The following is a 19,458-nucleotide window of genomic DNA, read 5'->3' on the forward strand; positions in this document are numbered from 1 at the left end:
TGTTTCTAGCATATCATTTAGTGATTAATAGCATATACTAAATCTACAGAGTACATAAATCTTTTTATTTCATTAGATTGGTAACTAATAATTTTGGTGAAACTTTGTCTCTAGCTAATGAAAGTCACATAGTGGTACAAGCACTGAGGCTTAATACAATGTCGAAGTTTACATTTGCTGACTGTACACGGTTTGATGCCCTGATTAAAGATGTCTTCCCTGGCATTGACTTTAAAGAAGTAGAATATGATGAATTAAGTGCTGCATTAAAGCAAGTCTTTGAGGAGGCCAATTATGAAATCATACCTAATCAGGTAACTCAAGAATATTTTACAGTATACTAATACATTTCTAACTGTCCTTATTCATCTTTCAGGGATGCTTTCTCTGATCAAGTCCTGGTTAGGTCCTCTTGTTATGTACTTTCATTACTATCATATATGCTTGTTTAATATTTGAGTATTTGATTAATAATGACCCTTCCCATCAGATAGTAACCTCCATGAAAGACAAGATCCATATATATTTTTTATTTCAATTTTGTTTCTGATGCTCATAATAGTGTCTGGCATGTAATAGAGTTGCCATTTGCTAATCCATTTATTTTGCTAATTGTTTACATGTAATTTCATTTCACTAGGACAATTTCTTAGTAAAAATTCTATTCAGAGGTTCTCTGTGTATTGTTTGAATACTCTTCCCTCAGAATTTAATTGAAAAATCACAGCATATATTAATAAGTGAATAAAATAAAGGATTATTGGATTTGGATGAATGAGTAAAGGAAATAATGTAAATTTTGTAATGTCATCCATGGAAAACAACCTGTTTTTTTAATCAAATAATGAGTTTTAGAATTTCACTGTGAATATATAGTCAGATTAATTTAGCTATTGTTCTGCTTAAGGTTTTGTCTCCCACTGAAGAAATGGCAGGCATAATTTACATGTTGAAACACAAATTTTACAGAATGAAATCAGAACTATGATTGAATAGCATAAATCACATATGGACATATTTCTTTTCTACTAGATCAAGAAGGCTTTAGAATTGTATGAGCAATTACGCCAGAGGATGGGAGTTGTTATCGTTGGTCCAAGTGGTGCTGGCAAATCTACTCTTTGGAGAATGTTAAGGGCAGCACTTTGTAGAACTGGCAAAGTAGTGAAACAGTACACTATGAATCCTAAAGCTATGCCAAGGCATCAGTTGTTAGGCCATATTGACATGGATACTAGAGAATGGGCTGATGGTGTTTTGACAAACAGTGCTCGCCAAGTAGTTCGAGAACCACAAGGTTGGTAATTTGATGTTTTACTTAATAAAGCTAAAAGAATATAAGAACCTGTGTATAATGTATGGTGCTGTTTTAATCAAAGCTAATACATGAATATTATATGAAATTTTTTATATGTGATTTTATATGACTTATTTATAAATGACTTATGAAAATTTTATTACATAAATTATCAATTTTATTATACAGTAGTATAAGAAGACCTTATAATGGTGTTCTTAAAATAGTGTTCTTACAATGTTGTGCCTTTGATTATTTACATGCTATCTTTCTTTCTTCTTCTTTTTTTTTGAGATACTTATTTTACTATATTCTCCAGGCTCTCAAACTTTTGATCTTAGACTCTCAAGTACTGGAATTATATACTCGATTCATGTTATCATTTTGACTTACATTTATAGTAACTATTAATATAATTGAAACTCAGAGTGATTAAATTGTAATTTACAACTAATGTACTTACAGAATCTTTATTGGTTGCTTAGTGGACATCATAACACCTTATAATCTAAGTTGAATTTTAAGGCTTAGTTTAAAATGTATCTTTAACTTGTTAGTTTGATTACATTGTTCTGGATAATTTTGAAAATTTAAGTGTTAAAACAGTAAATTTCCTGATCTGAATTTTTTATTTGAATTTTAAGGAATTTTTCTTTTTTTTGACTGCAATTAGGAGATTCCTTACTTTTTTATTGGGTCATAATTTAATTAATAGCTGTTTTTCTAAGGTAGTAAATGAAATAGAACAATGAAGAAGGATTTTTGATGTAGTTTCTTTTTCTGTGTAGTATATTAAGTAAAGGTCAGACATTACTTTCACTTTTATTGCTGACTGTTTTTTGAATTGTTTCAGAGGTTCAAGTATCTGAACCATGCAAGATGAAGAAAATACACTTGTTACTAGAAAAGCTATACGAGCACACTGGCCATTTTCCCCTTTGGGGTTATCTTTTTATATATTAAAAATGACTGCAGTTATTTTTTTATTTCTCAAGCAAGGACAGTGAAAATTCAGTTTCCTATGTTTTCTAAAAGAGATATTACATAGCAAGCATTCATTTGTTCTTATGATATGGTAAAGGATAGGTCTGAAGAACGTTTTATAGTTATCTTGTGGAAATAGTACTTAGGTCAGTTGATGATGTAGGCCTATAATCTCAACATTTCTAAGGCAGAGGCAAGAGGGTCATGAATTCGAAGCTGACTGAGTAGCATAGTGACATCCTGTTTCAAAGAAAAAAACCCCAACAATAACAATTAAAAAACAAATTCCTCTTTAAATCTTTTGCTGATTTTTCTCTCTCTTGTATATTGAAGAAGAGCTTGAAAACAAACTGAAGGTTAAATGAAGTTTTACATTACCAATTTTGAATGCTTATAGGTGAATAAGGCATTATCATATGACTTATAACTGAGTTTTTGGCCAGCTGAACTTGATTGCCAATGGGTTCAGAAGCACTTTTTTTTGGGTTGGTTATGGGGCTTGAACTCTGGGCCTGAGCGCTGTCCCTCAGCTCTTCAGCTCAAGGCTAGCACTCTACCACTTGAACTATAGCACCACTTCCGGTTTTCTGGTGGTTTAGTGGAGATAAGAGTTTCATGGACTTTCTTGCCCGGGCTGGCTTTGAACAGCGATCCTCAGATCTTAGCCTCCTGAGTAGCTACGATTACAGGTGTGAGCCACTGGTGGCCAGCTCAGAAGCACTTTTATAGTAAAAATTTATATAAAAATTTTCAGCTTGCTCTACTTTGTGTGCATAGGGGGAAATCAGTTATAAATAACAAGACATAGTTAATTTCTTAAAGTTTAATCACTTTCTCTTTCCCTCTGTCTCTCTCTCTCACTCCCTCCTCTCTCTCTATGTGCATGTGCATTTTTAAAAATCTCTACTATCTTCACGGTTGTGATTTGGCAACAGATGTCAGCTCCTGGATAATCTGTGATGGTGATATTGACCCTGAATGGATAGAATCTCTGAATTCTGTTCTGGATGATAATCGGCTGCTCACCATGCCCAGTGGAGAAAGAATTCAGTTTGGTCCAAATGTTAACTTTGTATTTGAAACTCATGATTTAAGTTGTGCCTCACCAGCCACAGTGTCTAGAATGGGAATGATATTTCTTAGGTAAGTCACAGAGCTCTTACATATATTAGAATACTCTTTAGTTATTACTTTGGTTTTATAGATAAGTAAAATAAATACACTGTGAAGGATATATAAATATTTTGCCTATTTTCTTGAATTAATATTTAGGATTTTTTACTTAGCAACTAATTTTAGGATCATGTGAAGTCATTTTAGATAGAGTATGACAGAACAGTACAATCACTTTAGTTCATACTGTGTTTTATACTTTATTGCCTACTGTTTGATAATATTGTAGGAAACATTTAGATTGAATTAGTCATGAGCTTCCTTTGATGTGAAATAATAATTAGAAAGTATAGTATAACTTAAATTTATAGTTCATAGCATTTATACACAATTTATCATTCAATATATTCTTAAAATCTTGTAATAAAGTACAGTAAAATATAATTTTATATTAAAATATTTTAATGTTCTTTTGAATGTTTATGATGTGCCTATCATTAAATTGGGCACCTTAGGAAAGATGGTAAGACAGGAGTAAAAGTAATATTTATTGATGGATTGTCATTTTGGAATATACCATAAAGTAGAGATAAACTTCAGTGCAACAATAATTATAATATAGGGTAGAATATAAAGGAAATAAGCAGTAAGCAAAGATCATTATTGCTACCTAGGATTATAAAATTGATGGTGAAACAGGTATAGGTTGGAAGAGATGTAATGAGTATGTACAATTTCCTGTAAAATGTAATAATGTTAACCTTTCCAGGTTGTATATGCATAACTTATACCTTAGTTTTAGATTTATTCCTTAAGAAAATGTTTGTTGCAAAGAAGGTACTTTTTAAAGAGGGAAATTTTTATAAGCATACGTAAGTAACTAAAGCCAATTCTTACGTTCTAGCAGATAATACATGTGTGGAATTAATGCTTGATTGGAGCAGAAATTTGGAAGTTTCTTCTTAAATAATTTCTTATGTATTTGTATTATTCTGTTTCAGTGATGAAGAGACAGATCTTAATTCTCTAATAAAATCTTGGTTGAGGAATCAGCCTGCTAAGTACAGAAGTAATCTTGAAAGCTGGATTGGAGATTATTTTGAAAAGGCTTTACAATGGGTTCTAAAGCAGGTAAGCTGACCATAACACTGAGGTGAGGACTTAATGGTGTGTGGCTTACTCTTTTTGCCTCATGAGAGAACGTACCTGGGATCTGGTGGTAGAGGGAGATGTAAATGTTTGCATTGCAATCTAAATCTTTTGGCCTACCTTTTTGCTAATCTTAAAACATTTTAAATTTCATACCTACAATACCTTGCCTGACTTTCTGAAAAATAATGAATATTGGTTCACAATAAAAAAAGAGTGGAAAAAAATGAATATTGGAATGTTTTGTGTTTCTCATTTGCAAAACAACCTTGGTGTCACAATTTATTATATCAATAAATACCACTATGTGTATCAAACTGAATACAGTATTAAATTAATACTAAAGTGGAAAAAGGATTATGAATAATGTGTAGTAATGTTGGGAGACATTTATTCAATAAAGATGAATAAAATACTATATGTTAAGCATTAAACTAGATAGATTTTAAGAGATGAAGATTAAAAGAATAGCTATTTTTCTGGACAAGGGTTTCTACTGGAGGAAAATTCCATACAAACACATCACCATGATATAACAGCAGGAAAATAAAGTCATTGCTCTCTTTTAGAGGGTTTTAGAAATCAAGATCGCTCTTGTTTTTTAATTTGAAGCATGCATAGAAAGGTTTCCAGGTGTGATACGTGATTTCACCTTTTCCTAGATTTTCTTTCATGCCATTTATTTTATATAAAAACACACATAAAAGAAGTAGAAAAAAGTGCTTTGAAAGTATCTGACTATTAGTCTAAAGGTGATTTAGTGGTCACTAATTTGGGATTGGACAAAACACAGCAGGAAATGGAGATTTTGCTGAGTTTGCTTGACCTTTTTCCTTTCTGGTATTGTAAGGATGAAGATAGGTTTCCTAAGAGGCCTCAGAATATGGGGATTAATACCTATTGCCTACATTATAGCCCCATGTTAGTAGATGAGTTGTTTCTCTCTCTTAAACCATTGATTCCTTCCTTCAAGCACAAAATTCCTTTTGTTTTTCAGCTGTAGTGTTTTCCTTTGCATGCTCTTTGTATAGCCAGGGAATCTCACCCTACAAATAATAGCTATCACCTATTTCAGAGTCCTTGCTTGAAATTTGAGTTACACTTTCACAGTGCCTTGTTCTGCTCTGTAGTTCTTACCACAACTTGTTAACCATTTTCTCTCCTGTGCTTGACTTCCATGAAGACATGGACTGTGTTAAATCCACTTTAATAAAAGCTTCTAATGTATGATTTGGTTTCAGTAAATGTTATGGAAAAAAATGATGATTTTTCAGCTGAACTGTCCAGCATTTACCAAAACCCTAGAGGCCTATAGAACAAAACCCTCTGTATGACCTAAATTCAAAACCTTGATTTTAAAATTCTGTTTATTAGCTGGGGTTAGGGACTCACTCTTGTAATCCTAGCTACTCAAGGGACTGAGGATTTGTAATTTGAAGCCAGCCCAGGCAGGAAAGTCTGTGAGACTCTTACCTTCAATAAACTACCAAAAAGCCAGAAGTGGAGTTGTGGGTCAAGTGATAGAGTAGTAGCCCTGACCAAAAAAGCTCAGAGACCATACCCAGGCCCTGAGTTTCAAGCCCTAGGATGGCAGGTGTGCATATCTGTGACACAAACACATATATACATACATTTCTCTTTATTGAGAAAACTGTAAATCATCTCATTTAGCTTGATTTCTAGTGCTCTTCTTTTATGATCATCAGACAAGCTTTTGCCTATAGTTTCCTTTTATCAGAGGAAGAAATAAACAAGACCAAGCTGGTGATCTATTTTGTAAAATGTATTGTAAAATGTATTCTGCTGGTTTAGGAAGAAAATAGATCAGGTATCTGTTTGAGGACATTAGTATTTATAGCTCAAAAATATAGTTTTATGACTTTCTTTTCAAAATGTGTACATAAATTGAGTAGAATCCAAACTCTGACTTGATTCAAGGGATGAATTTAAAGGTATTTTAAAAAAGATATATGAATATCACTTTATCTAAGTTGAGTTTACTGGTTAATTGCTTTTTTTCTGTCCCATGGATTTTAATCAACAGAATGATTATGTAGTAGAAACAAGTTTGGTTGGAACTGTGATGAATGGTTTGTCCCATTTACATGGATGCAGAGATCATGATCAATTTATCATTAATCTCATAAGGGGACTTGGTGGAAATCTGAATATGAAATCACGACTAGAATTCACCAAGGAGGTAATGCATATTTAAGTCTTGAATTCAGTAATACTTTTCATGACCCTTGACAACTGCAGTATACCAGTTTGTAACTATAAGGTATGGAACTTACTTTTTTGGGGGGTGTGCTCGTCCTGGGGCTTGAACTTGAGGCCAGAGGACTGTTCTGGGCTTTTTTCCACAAGGCTAGTGCTCTACCACTTGAGCTTCAGCTCCACTTACCGCTTTTTGTAGTTTGAGAAGAATCTCATGGACTTTCTTGCCCTGTGCTGGCTTTGAACTGTGATCTTCAGATCTCAGCTTGTTGAGTAGTTAAACTTTGGGCGTGAGTCACCATTGCCCAGCAGGTATGGAACTTTCAGGTTTTGAATTTATGCATTCAGTAGAGTAATATCTATATGTTATAGATGCATACATATGCACACACATATGTATACATATATATGAATATATATGAGTAAATACTTTTCCTAATTCATGACACTTGATGATACTCTATTTTTTATGAAATAATGTCTTAGTAGGCTAAAATTTGGGTCATGAAATGTTATGCATTTGTAAATCTATTTAGCTATAGTAAAGAATATAATTTCATTTTAAAATTTTAATTGTCAAAGTGATGTACATATGGGTTACAGTTACATAAGGTAGAGAATACATTTCTTGTGGAACATGTTACCCCCTTCCTCATTTTTCTCCCACTTTCCTTCCCCTAACCCTCCCTCCAAGTTGTACAGATCATTTCCTCCCTCCAAGTTGTGCAGATCATTTCCAACGTACTGTCTTGTGAGTATCACTGTTGCATCGGTTCCCCCTTTGTCCTTTGTCTCACCATTTTGTTGTTCCCCTTCCCTAATCCTGATAAACATACATACAGTACCTAGGGTACCAAAATCAAATATAGTGACAACGAGATAATCCATATGGGGAAAAAAGACCCAAAAGAAAAAAGAAATCAAGTGTACATTGAAAACAACATCGAAAACAACAATATAGAAAAATCTCTTGTGTCTATGACTGGGAGTTCATTTCGCTTATCATTGTCTTATATGGTCATATCTACATAGCTATTGAGCTATTCTGCTCATCTGCTAAGCTTATCCTAGACATATACTAATTATTACAAATAAGGGAAACCATGAGACCTATGTTTCTTTGGGTCTGGCTTATTTCCCTTAATATGATTTTTTTTCCAAGTCCTTCCATTTCCTTACAAGTGGGGTGGTGTCATTCTTTCTGATGAAATCATAGAATTCCATTATAAATATGTATATATAAAATGTATATGTAAAATATAGTGTGTGTGTGTATACATACACACTACATTTTCTTGATCCACTCATCTACTAAGGGGTATTTGGGTTGGTCTTAAACACAACAGTTTTGGGAATGTTAAACGGAATTAGTAATTTGTAAATTTTTTTATGTGTAAAGATTTTGTTTGAGCCAGTTCTTTATAAAACTGAATTCAATACCAGTGAGATTTTCTTCCGTTTGGCTTCTGTATAAATAGTTAGAAATGTGTTCCTTAATACTGGCTGCAACATCCTGCTCCAGCTTCCTTTTTCACTTTGCCCCTTTTAGTAGTCTCTTTTGTTACTTCTATTCTCTTTTTCTTCTAGTGGCCTCAGAGGCAATTTCGCATATTTCTCATTGTTACTAGTCAGCATTGTATCAGCCATTGAATAACTCAGTTGACATCTTCAGATAAGCTTTGATATATTTGCTTTAATTATCATTTAGAAATAAAATATTAATTTGTGTGAAAAGGTAGTTTGCTTATAAATAGGTTTGGTATATGGGAACTAAGAGGATTCACTTTAACGAATTTTACTTGGAAAAATTAATTTCACTTCATAGTATGGAGAATTTATTATAGCTCTTTCCTTTTAAGGTTTTTAATTGGGCACGAGAATCTCCTCCAGACACTCACAAGCCAATGGACACTTACTATGACTCTAATAGAGGACAATTATTACCTTATGTGCTGAAGAAGCCTGAAAACTTGACTGCTGAAGATTTCAGTAATGGCCAAACTCTGCCAGTCATTCAGACTCCTGACATGCAGCGTGGTTTAGATTATTTCAGACCTTGGTTGAGCTCTGAAACTAAGCAGCCATTTATTCTTGTAGGACCAGAAGGCTGTGGCAAAGGGTAAGTGTCCACAGTGGTTCATCTTGTGAACTTAAACATATGTACCTTAACAGCCATTGTTATATTTACATTTTCAAGGAGAACATGTCATTTTTGCTACTGTAAAAGCAATAACTATGGAGATGCATGTCCTTTACTCTGCCAGATTTTATATGATTTTTTTATTTTTTTTTTTGGTCATGGGGTTTGAAGTCTGGGCTTGGGCTTTTTTGATCAAGACTATCCCTCTGCCACTTTGAGTCACAGCTCCACTTCTAGTTTTTAAGTGGTTAATTGGAGATAAGAGTCTCACAGACTTTCCTGCCCAGGCTGGCTTTGAATTGCGATCCTCAGATCTCAGCATCCTGAGTAGCTAGAATTAAAAGCTTTTTTTTTTTTTAGAAATTGTTTTTAGAAGAGTTTATATATACAATCACAACAAAAGTTGACTACCTCAAACATACTCACAAATTAGCATGTGCTTAAATTATTTATATGTTGACGTTAACTCTATTTCAAAGTTTTTAATGTAGTCCACTTTTACAAAGTGCCTACAGAATATGATTTTTGGTAACAGACTTCATGAATTAGTAGTTTTACATTTTTTGCTTGGGGGGGGGTTCCGGTCGTGGGGCCTGAAATCTGGGCCTGGGCTCTGTCCCTGAGCACTTCAGCTCAAAGCTAGTGTTCTACCACTTGAGCCACAGTGCCACTTCCGGCTTTTTTCTTTTTGCTTATGTGGTGCTGAGAAATAGAACCCAGGGACTCATGCATGCAAGGCAAGCGCTCTACCACTGAGCCACCTTCTCAGCCCTAGTTTTACTTTTTATTGTGAGAATATTTTAAAATTTTATTAAACCATGGTAATTTTTACCTAAGAGAACTTAAAAATCTTAAATTGTGGAGACATAATTGGTGTAATCTAGATATACTTTAGCCAAAACACATTAAATGATTATAATTTTTTGGCTGAAATTAATTCCAACAATAGTTTTAAATGTGCATTTTTTCTAGTTTAAAAATTAGAAAGCTATGTGTGGTGACACACTCCTCCTATAATTCTAGTTACTTGGAAGGCGGTGTTAGGAGAACTGCAAATTGGAGGGCATCCCAGGCAAATTAATAAAAGTTTTTTTTAAACTATTTATGAGGCCCTGGGTTCAATCCCTAGTACCATAAGAAACAAAACAACCACAAAAACTCCCAAACCCCAAGAAAGTTTTATTAATAATGAGGCAACCATATCTGTGTTATTTTACTCTTAACTATCATCATACTTAGTTTAAAAACTGAAATATTTAAGATAAATTCTGTATTGAATTTTAAAAAATATTTTGGCTGTTGCATTTTCTAAGTCAAAATTCATCATCTTTTCTATAGAATGCTGCTCAGGTATGCCTTTTCTCAGCTCCGCTCCACTCAGATTGCTACAGTTCACTGTAGTACGCAAACTACTTCTCGCCATCTGCTACAGAAACTGAGCCAGACTTGCATGGTCATCAGTACTAATACTGGTCGGGTATACAGACCAAAAGACTGTGAAAGACTTGTTTTATATTTAAAAGATATCAACCTACCCAAGCTTGATAAATGGGGGACCAGTACTTTGGTAGCTTTCCTGCAGCAGGTAAGTCCTATCACTTGACAAGTTAATGCTGTTATTTTTTTCTTATCCATTAGGGCCAATTTTATCTAGCATGTGTTATGGAAATTAAACTCCTGAAACATTGTTCTAGGTTGGTTGTTTTGCTCTTCCTTTAGAAGATAGTGCTAGATAGAAAATAATAGATGTTCTATATCTGTGGCCTCTCCTTTTCCCCTAAATTAAGCAGTGAATCAGAAACTGGGTTGGTGCTAGAGGTGGGGAGGGTTGCTGACCTCCTGTGTTGAGGGTGCTTCCATCTGACAGTAGCTTCAGTTAATTCACACCATTTCTGACTGCATAGGCCCATTGGGAAGGACCCAGGACCATCCATTTCTTTCTTTTTAGTCAGTCATGGGGGTTGAACTCAAGGCCTGGGTGCTGTCCCTGAGCTCTTTTGCTCAAGACTAGCACTCTACTACTTTGAGCCACAGCTCCACTTCTGGTTTTCTGGTAGTTAATTGGAGAAAAGAGTCTTATGAACTTTACTGCTCAGGCTAGCTTTGAACCACAATCCTCAGATCCCAGCCTCCTGAGTTGCTAGGATTACAGGTGTAAGCCACCAGCATCCAGCAAAATCATCTATTCTTAGTGTGGAAAATTTTCCTCATATTTTGTACATCATATTAGCTATTCTATAAATTTTTAGAGCTCACTTTATATTTCAAAATTTAGCTCTATTATATTACTGCAGAATGTTATAAAATAATTAAAAAAAAACTTTTTCTGATCCTGACACTTTTATTCTACTGATTGCTGGGATTTAAACAATTTTAACAATTAATGGTGATAAAAGTTGTTTTTCTTTTTTTTGGTCATGGGGCTTGAACTCTGGGCCTGGGTGCTATCTCGGAGCTCTTCAGCTCAAGGCGAGCACACTAGCACTTGGGCGACAGTGCCACTTCTGGTTTTCTGGTGGTTAGTTGGAGATAAGAATCTCATGGACTTTCCTGCCTGGGCTGGCTTTGAACCATGATCCTCAGATCTCAGCCTCGTGAGTAGCTAGGATTACCGGCATGAGCCACTGGCTCCCAGCAAGCATTTTTAGAAATGAAGATATGAATGCAGTTGTGAACAGTATTTTTATTTCAATGATATGAGAATTTAAAGTACATTTCAGACTGAAAGTCTTGAATTAGGTAAAGGGTGAGGAATATGTTTGGAAATAATTGACATTTAGGAAAACATTATTGTGATTACAAAATATAATGTCTGAAACGTTTAAAAACATGTATTTTTAAATAGGTATTGACATATCAAGGATTTTATGATGAGAATTTGGAATGGGTTGGTCTGGAAAACATCCAGATTGTAGCATCCATGTCAGCTGGAGGAAGGCTGGGAAGGCACAAGCTCACCACCAGATTTACTTCCATTGTTCGTCTTTGTGCTGTAGAGTAGGTATCTGAGCAGAGTTACATCCATTGTTTGTCTTTGTGCTGTAGAGCACGAATATGAGTGCTTAAAATTGCTTAAAATTATAACAGGTTTCTATTAGTAATACGTCTTCAAACTGTAGACTATAAAAATAGTCAATCTTCAGACATGTTTTTTTCTACTCTTTCCAAATTATAGGCAGTGATTGAGGATGATAAAGGCTTTAATCAAACCATCTTATGTTTTAGAAACCTACAGGAAAATAAAATACCTATCTGTTATAAAATACCTTGTGTGGATGCCCATGCTGGCCTTGAACCTCAATTCTCCAGATCTCTGCCTCCTAAGCAGCTAGAATTTCAGTCATGAGTCATCACCACCCAGCTTAAAGTGCTTTTTCTTTTCTTTAGTAAAAATTTCCTTTTGTTCTTTTGTAAAGATTTGTAGGTTATTCCAACAGTTGTGTTTTAAAATAATTTTTATTGGAATCCTCTACCAGGAATATTATTACTGACAATCTAATTTGTTTGAAAGTGAGCAAAGTCTCATAGATCTGTATCTCAGAGAAGGAATCTCTCACAGCTGTAATTTAATATTTAAAATAATTTTGAGTGTTGGCTTATTTCAGCTCTCTTCTTTCTTTGACCTTGTTTAGTTACCCAGAAAGAGAGCAATTGCAGACAATTTATGGAGCATATTTGGAAGCTGTTCTACACAAAAATCTGAAGAATCATTCTGTTTGGGGATCTTCATCAAAAATTTATCTCTTAGCAGGATCGATGGTACAAGTATATGAACAGGTGCATTTTACTGTCGTTTTTATGTCTGGTGGTTTTATTCTGAAAATATCATATTTAATCTTCATTTTTGTGTTTATGGCCAGGTTTGACTTTGCTACCACTGTTAATACAGTGCAGCAAGTGTGACAGTGAAAGTGTGTTCAGTTATAGAGAACACAAAGTTGAGAGAGGAAGTAACTTTGTTGTGTATGGTAGTTATTGAGAAGGGGAAATTTGATCAGGGTGTTGAAAATTAATAGAAATTCACAAAGTGGTTCAAGATAACAGGTTTTAGGAAAGGGACCGATGTAAGTTATGGCATGTTTGCGGTATATAATTTTATTTTATTTTTTGGGTCTGGTTGTGGGGCCTGAACTCTGGGCCAGGGCGCTGTTCCTCAGCTCTTCAGCTCAAAGCTAGTGCTCTACCACTTGAGCCATAGTGCCACTTTCGGCTTTTTTCTTTTTTCTTATGTGTTGCTGGGGAATCGAACCCAGGGCCTCAGGCATGCAAGGCAAGTGCTCTACCATTGAGCCACCTTCCCAGCCCCATGTGGTATATAATTTTATAATAGTGGCGTAGAATAGGAAAGGTAAACTAGAAAGCTCCAGGCTAATGACCCATGCCTGTAATTATAGTTACTCAGGAGGCTAAGATCTGGAGGACTGCAGTTCCAGGACATCCTAGGCAAAAGAGTCTATGAAAATCTGTCTCCAAAATAACGAGCCAAAAGCAGGGCAAGACTGGACATATGGCTCAAGTGATAAGAGTTGCCAGATGAAGAAGTAAGCTGAGTGGGTGAAGCTCTGAGTTCAAATCTCAGAACTACAAAAAAAGATAATCTGGGAAGGAAGAATTACCTTTTATTAAAGTCAGATGATAAATGATAGCAAAATCACAATGAGTTATGTCTGTGTCCATAGAGTAGAAGGGATAGGCTCTTGTGAGGAGAGGATCTGTTTCATACAGTGACATCTTGAACTGACAGCTCTGTGGTTCTCATCATTAGAAAAGGAATTTTACCTGCATCTGTGACTTTCAGTCATTATTTTATAAAGCTCAACTTAGCTTTTGTTTAGTAGGACTTTTGAAACTTGTATTTTTGCTGCAGTCATCAGCATTCTCTTTAAACTTGTGAATCTTAGAATTATATGTAGAATGTATAAGAAAGAATATATAGATAGACTAATAATAGGTATCAGTTACAGATAGGATAACTGCTAGAAAACAGTTCTGTTAAAATGAGATTTTGCTCACAGGTAGAAACTGTGAGTCTAAGGTAATAGGAAAATTTATAACATGCATATATATATATATATATATATATATATATATATATGTATGTTTTTCTTTTTCAGGTGCGGGCCAGATTTACAGTTGATGATTACAGTCACTATTTCTTTACACCTTGCATTCTTACCCAGTGGGTACTTGGCTTATTCAGATATGATTTAGAAGGAGGTAAGTTGTACCATTGTGGGGTTGTGTATATGCACATAGATGTAAGCATTTGTTTGGTGTTACATATTTTATTCAAAATCAATAAATGAGTATTGAAACAGTTGTTACACTGATATCAAATTAACCCTATTAATTTTAAATATTACTACTAAAATATATTTCAAACTGATTACACTTTAATTAAAACTTGATTTTTAGGAAAAATGAAATAATTATTTTTATAATTAAGCCACAATTAATATACTTTTTTAAGTTCACATATTTATTGAATGAACTGAGATGATAGTGTTTAAGGTAGCCTTTGAATAATCAAAAAATCATATATCAGCTTATTAACAGAATGAATTTTAACTTTTTTCCCCATTTCTTCTACTTATCTGATGCCAAAATAATGGTATGTAAATTTTCACACTCTATTTCTTTTTACTGTTATGTTAAATAGACAATTTAAAACAAATTGAATATTGCCATTTAAAAAATTGCTTATTCTAGGGTCCTCCAACCATCCATTAGATTACGTATTAGAAATTGTTGCATATGAAGCACGGCGCTTATTTCGTGACAAACTTGTCAGTGCAAAGGAACTCCATTTGTTTGACAGCATTTTAACCTCAGTGTTTCAAGGGGACTGGGGCTCAGACATACTAGACAATATGGCAGGTAAGATGGTGGCGCCTGCGTAAGTATATGATTTTGATGGGTACTCTTGTTATTTTTCTGTAGTGTGATTTCATATCTCCACAAAACTTCAGGTAATTTTAATGCTGATTTTCATCAAATCATTTTGACCACAACTCATGATTATGTTCCAAACAAAACACAACAAGAGTTATTATATTTTTTTAAAGTGGTTTGGCTTATTGTTGTACACTTTAAACACAAAGTTGTTCATCCTAAATGATTTTTCACTAATACAAATTTGGTTAAGGCTATATATTTGGAATTAAAGAAATTGAGGAAATCTATGTTTGATTATAATATTCTTTTGCTTAATAGTAATATCTTTCTTTTTCCTGTCACTACCCATAACATTCTGACCCCAGAATGTCTCATATGTTCTTACTACCTGCTATATCCAGTTTTGTGGCAAGCAAAGTATAATATTCAGTCAAAGCAGCTGTGTTACATTTAGAATTATTACTGTTTAACAAGCAATTTGCATTTTGAAAACTACTGGGGTTGTAATGTGTATGAAAGAAAATTGTGTAATTAATCATAATAACTTTACTAGTTACTTAGAAATACTATATTGTGCTTTAATATTTGAAAGCATTTTGAGTGTCTTTTGGGGCTCTCAAGTTTATTCATTCATTGTTTTTCTTCACTACTTACAGCAAGCAGAAAGAACAATATTTAAACACGTGCTCAGTAGACATGAGTGAATGATGCGTGACTTGTATGTCTTTTAAACAGTTGTAAATATGGTATGGGATTTGCCTTGAAAAAGTATTGAGTGACTTTTTAGGTATATAATTTGTTGATAATTTAATCCAAAGAAAAAAATAGAGGAAAACTTAGAATTAGTGAGTAGAAGACAGATTCCAGAGTACACAATTTATAAGGGATAAGAAAGGAATTGAAAGACCATAGTAGGGTTTGTGGCTTTGTGAGAAGGGTCATGTAGACGTAAGGAAGAAAACTTAAAATGTGAGCTGGACACTGATGGCTCACACCTGTAATCCTAGCTACTTGATCTCACGATCAAAGTTCAAAGCCAGCTCAAGCAGGAAAGTCCATGAGACTCTAATCACTAAGAAAGCTAAGTGGAGCTATGGTTCAAGTGGTAGAGCGCTAATCTTTAGTCAGAAAAGCTCAGGGAAAGTGCCACGGCCCTGAGTTCAAGTACCTGAAAAAAAGGAAATGTATTGTGGGGGTAACAGATGCAAAGATTTGTGTCTGGAGGTTGAGCTACATTGTTATTTCCAAATAGAAGTTTTACTATCCTGGTTTTTACAGGTAGGGATGGTGCAGTAAGTGAAGGTGAAGGGAAGGAAAGAAAGATGAACTCTCTTGGCTTTAGGGAAGTTTGGTAGTTGTAGTAAGAATATTAGAACTGAGAATGAGTTTCCCAGAAAAGTTTCAATAGGTTTCTGAGTAGCTTTTCCTTTTATGTTGCTAAAGGTAAAGTTAAGGGAAACTTGGGAGTATTTTTGTTTTCTAATTGTAACTTAGTTGTTATTTCAGAAGTTTGTGCCTCTGATGTTATTAATAAATCTATATTCTTTCATAGAGTTTTGAAATTGTTTTGTTTTCTAATGTTGTGGAAGTTATTTTTAATAAAGTGGAGACTATAGAGAAAGAAAATGGGAAAACAGGGAGATAATGAAGTATAGTAAGAAGGACGGCAGTTCATGTGATGAGAAAGATACAGGGAGAAACATAGGCAAGGGCTCACTTAGCCAGTTCTCAGGCACCTTTGTTATTTTAATTTGAAGTCATATTTGATTTTCCAAATAATTAGCTTTGCATAACTTTCTGAAGATAATCTTATTGAGACTAAGATAATTTAATAAGCAGTGAATTTATTAATTCATAACCACAAATAATCTTTTATTTCTATAGATAGTTTCTATGTTACATGGGGAGCCCGGCATAATTTAGGAGCAAGAGGAGCCCCAGGACAACCATTACCTCCACATGGAAAGCCACTTGGCAAACTCAATTCTTCAGATCTTAAGGATGTTATTAAAAAGGTATAACATGAATCATGAATTTGAATAAGACTTGTCTGTGATTATAGTTATAGAAATGCTTGTTGGAAACATTTTTAGGGCATGGAGATAAAGTATAGATAGAACTGGTTCTGTTCTTTTGGAATTAAGTCCATTGAGGCAGACATAAGTAAGTACATTTGTACTAACACTGGTGTATTAATACTAAGATGTATTTCAAAAGATGGTGTTAGAAATATGAATGATAATGTTAATTGAGAAATCACCCTTGAGTAGTGACTATCAGGTTGTAGAATCAAAATCACCTGGAAACATAGAAAATATGTAGGTTCTTGGTGTCCAGCCACAGAGGTCAGACTCTCTATGTGAGGTCCAGAGAATCCGAAATTTTAACAGGCTCCCCAAGGCTGTTGATGCTCCTGGTCCTAAAACACTGAAGAGTGCTGTCCTTGACTTTTTCCCTCTCTTTGTTTCCTTGCTGGCTTACTTGCTCTTGGCTCTTTACTTCTTTGTTTTCAGTTTAGTTTTAAAATAGAAAAAACAGTGTAGAAATGACTCATAAATACTAATATTTATATGAAAATCATTGTAGGTTTTCTGTCAGAAAAATTTTATTGTCAAACTAATTTGTATGGAGTGGACACTGAAAAGTTTGGGAATATTGGGAAGTTCTTAATCTTAGAGGTGGAATTCTCTGGGCTGGGAAGGTGGCTCAAGTGGTAGAGCGCTAGCCTTGAGCTGAAGAGCTGAGGGGCAGCGCCCAGGCCCAGAGTTCAGGCCCTGTGACCGGACCTCCCCCCCGCAAAAAAAAGAAGTTGAATCCTCTTTTCTCATTTTCTGTCCTCTGTTGTGCAGCCTTGGCATGGTACAGTACCTGCCTATGTGGGCTCTTGACTCATTCTCAAGCAGCACAAAAAAAGAGTTTATAAAAAACTTTATAGATGCAGGGTTTCTAAGGTTTTGAGATTAATGATTTATATTAGATCTTCAATTTTGAGAGCTTTTTACTGTCATATTACTTTTTATTCTTTGTATTAATGCCTAAAGGTAACTGGGTTTGTACACCTTTGAATCTTTTTGCATCAAGTGAATTTGTTATTGGATAGGTACAATGTAGGTGTGAGGTTACATGAGTTCCTTCTTTTCATTTCTTGAATGTGTCAATAATATAATATTTTACATAAGTGATACTTTTGGAGCAATTGGGTTTAAATAATAAAATATATTCTCTCTGTTTTTTGAAAGGGTCTTATCCACTATGGACGAGATAATCAGAATTTGGATATTTTACTTTTCCAAGAAGTTCTGGAGTATATGTCTAGGATTGATAGAGTGCTGAGTTTCCCAGGAGGTTCACTTCTGTTAGCAGGACGCAGTGGTGTGGGTCGTCGGACCATTACTTCTCTAGTCAGTCATATGCATGGAGCAGTGCTGTTTTCCCCCAAGATTTCCAGAGGGTATGAACCAAAGCAGTTCAGAAATGATCTCAAACATGTGAGTTGTTAATGTTTTGCTTTATTCCTTTTTCCTTCATAATTATGCCAATTATTAGCTTACTACCTTTTTAAAGTCTTCAATCTCAGATATATATCTTTATTCTAAATTTTGATATTTTACACATAATTATTATAAAATTACATTTTTGTAGATAGAAAAGAGATTATTAAGATTTCTAATTTCTAGGTACCCCAGATGATGACATATTTGATGGATATAAATGATGAACAAAAGAATGGAATTTGCATAAAAATGGCCTCTCTTTTAAATAATTAAAATATCCCTCATATAGTTTTTATTCATATGCTTGATTTGCTTACCAACCTTTATGTTTGATTTAATATAAATTAATAAAGGATAGTGACCTAGAGAATAGCTTTTAATGGTCTCCAAAACATAATAAAGAATAGTAACAATTATTTCCCCCTTTGCAGGTGCTGCATCTTGCAGGAATTGAAGCCCAGCAGGTAGTTTTACTTCTTGAGGATTACCAGTTTGTACACCCTACATTTTTAGAAATGATCAATAGCCTTTTGTCTTCAGGCAAGTGGATGGTTTCTACTCAATGAAAGTAAAAGTGTAAATGTGAAAGTTAAGTCAAATTATCTCATATGGCATTTACCTGTGTTTCAGAGAACTTTGGACATGGTCCTTTACTGAGGTAATAATGTAGGCTAAACTTGCTTATGGCTGCAGAATTGGGAAACTCCATTTTTATAACTCCAGGAATATAGAAATTATGTAAAGTTACTGGATATTAGTGAATGTACAGAAAATAAATTTTCTCTCATATACTATCCCTTTTCCCTCAACCCAATCTGTTTTATTTTGCCAAGTTTTGATTTTGGCTTTCTAAGGAATTACACTATTTGAAATCTTCATTAATACCTTTGTATACACTTGTGTACCATTCAACATTTTTTACTTCTGAGTTTGTAAAGTAGATCTGCTTTCCACATATAAGGGGAAACATGGGTCCTTTATCTCTGGGCCTAACTTAATTTACCTAACATAAGTTTTTCCAAGTCTTTCTGTTTCTTCACTAATGGTACAATGTCATCATTTCTAATGGACAAGTAAAATTCCGTTGTGTATTCCATTTGTCCATTGTGGAGCATCTGGGCTGATTTCATACATTGGCTGTGGTGAATAGGACTTCAGTATACACCAGA

At 34.3% G+C, this 19,458-nt stretch overlaps 1 protein-coding gene across 1 annotated transcript in view; it reads left to right on the forward strand.

Annotated features, from left to right (window-relative positions):
- Dync2h1 (dynein cytoplasmic 2 heavy chain 1) overlaps positions 1-19,458 on the forward strand; it is a 169,353-nt gene that overhangs the window by 47,272 nt on the left and 102,623 nt on the right. Inside the window, exons 37-50 of the mRNA XM_042674847.1 lie at positions 115-314; positions 1,033-1,297; positions 3,217-3,424; positions 4,396-4,525; positions 6,588-6,743; positions 8,620-8,879; positions 10,239-10,485; positions 11,746-11,897; positions 12,533-12,677; positions 14,015-14,117; positions 14,610-14,777; positions 16,680-16,810; positions 18,035-18,283; positions 18,721-18,829. Coding sequence (XP_042530781.1) covers positions 115-314; positions 1,033-1,297; positions 3,217-3,424; positions 4,396-4,525; positions 6,588-6,743; positions 8,620-8,879; positions 10,239-10,485; positions 11,746-11,897; positions 12,533-12,677; positions 14,015-14,117; positions 14,610-14,777; positions 16,680-16,810; positions 18,035-18,283; positions 18,721-18,829 — 2,523 coding nt within the window. The remainder of the gene's footprint in view (positions 1-114; positions 315-1,032; positions 1,298-3,216; positions 3,425-4,395; positions 4,526-6,587; positions 6,744-8,619; positions 8,880-10,238; positions 10,486-11,745; positions 11,898-12,532; positions 12,678-14,014; positions 14,118-14,609; positions 14,778-16,679; positions 16,811-18,034; positions 18,284-18,720; positions 18,830-19,458) is intronic.

The sequence above is a fragment of the Dipodomys spectabilis genome, unplaced genomic scaffold (genome assembly GCF_019054845.1).
Source record: "Dipodomys spectabilis isolate Male_0828 unplaced genomic scaffold, ASM1905484v1 ptg000023l, whole genome shotgun sequence".
Classification (NCBI taxonomy): domain Eukaryota; kingdom Metazoa; phylum Chordata; class Mammalia; order Rodentia; family Heteromyidae; genus Dipodomys; species Dipodomys spectabilis.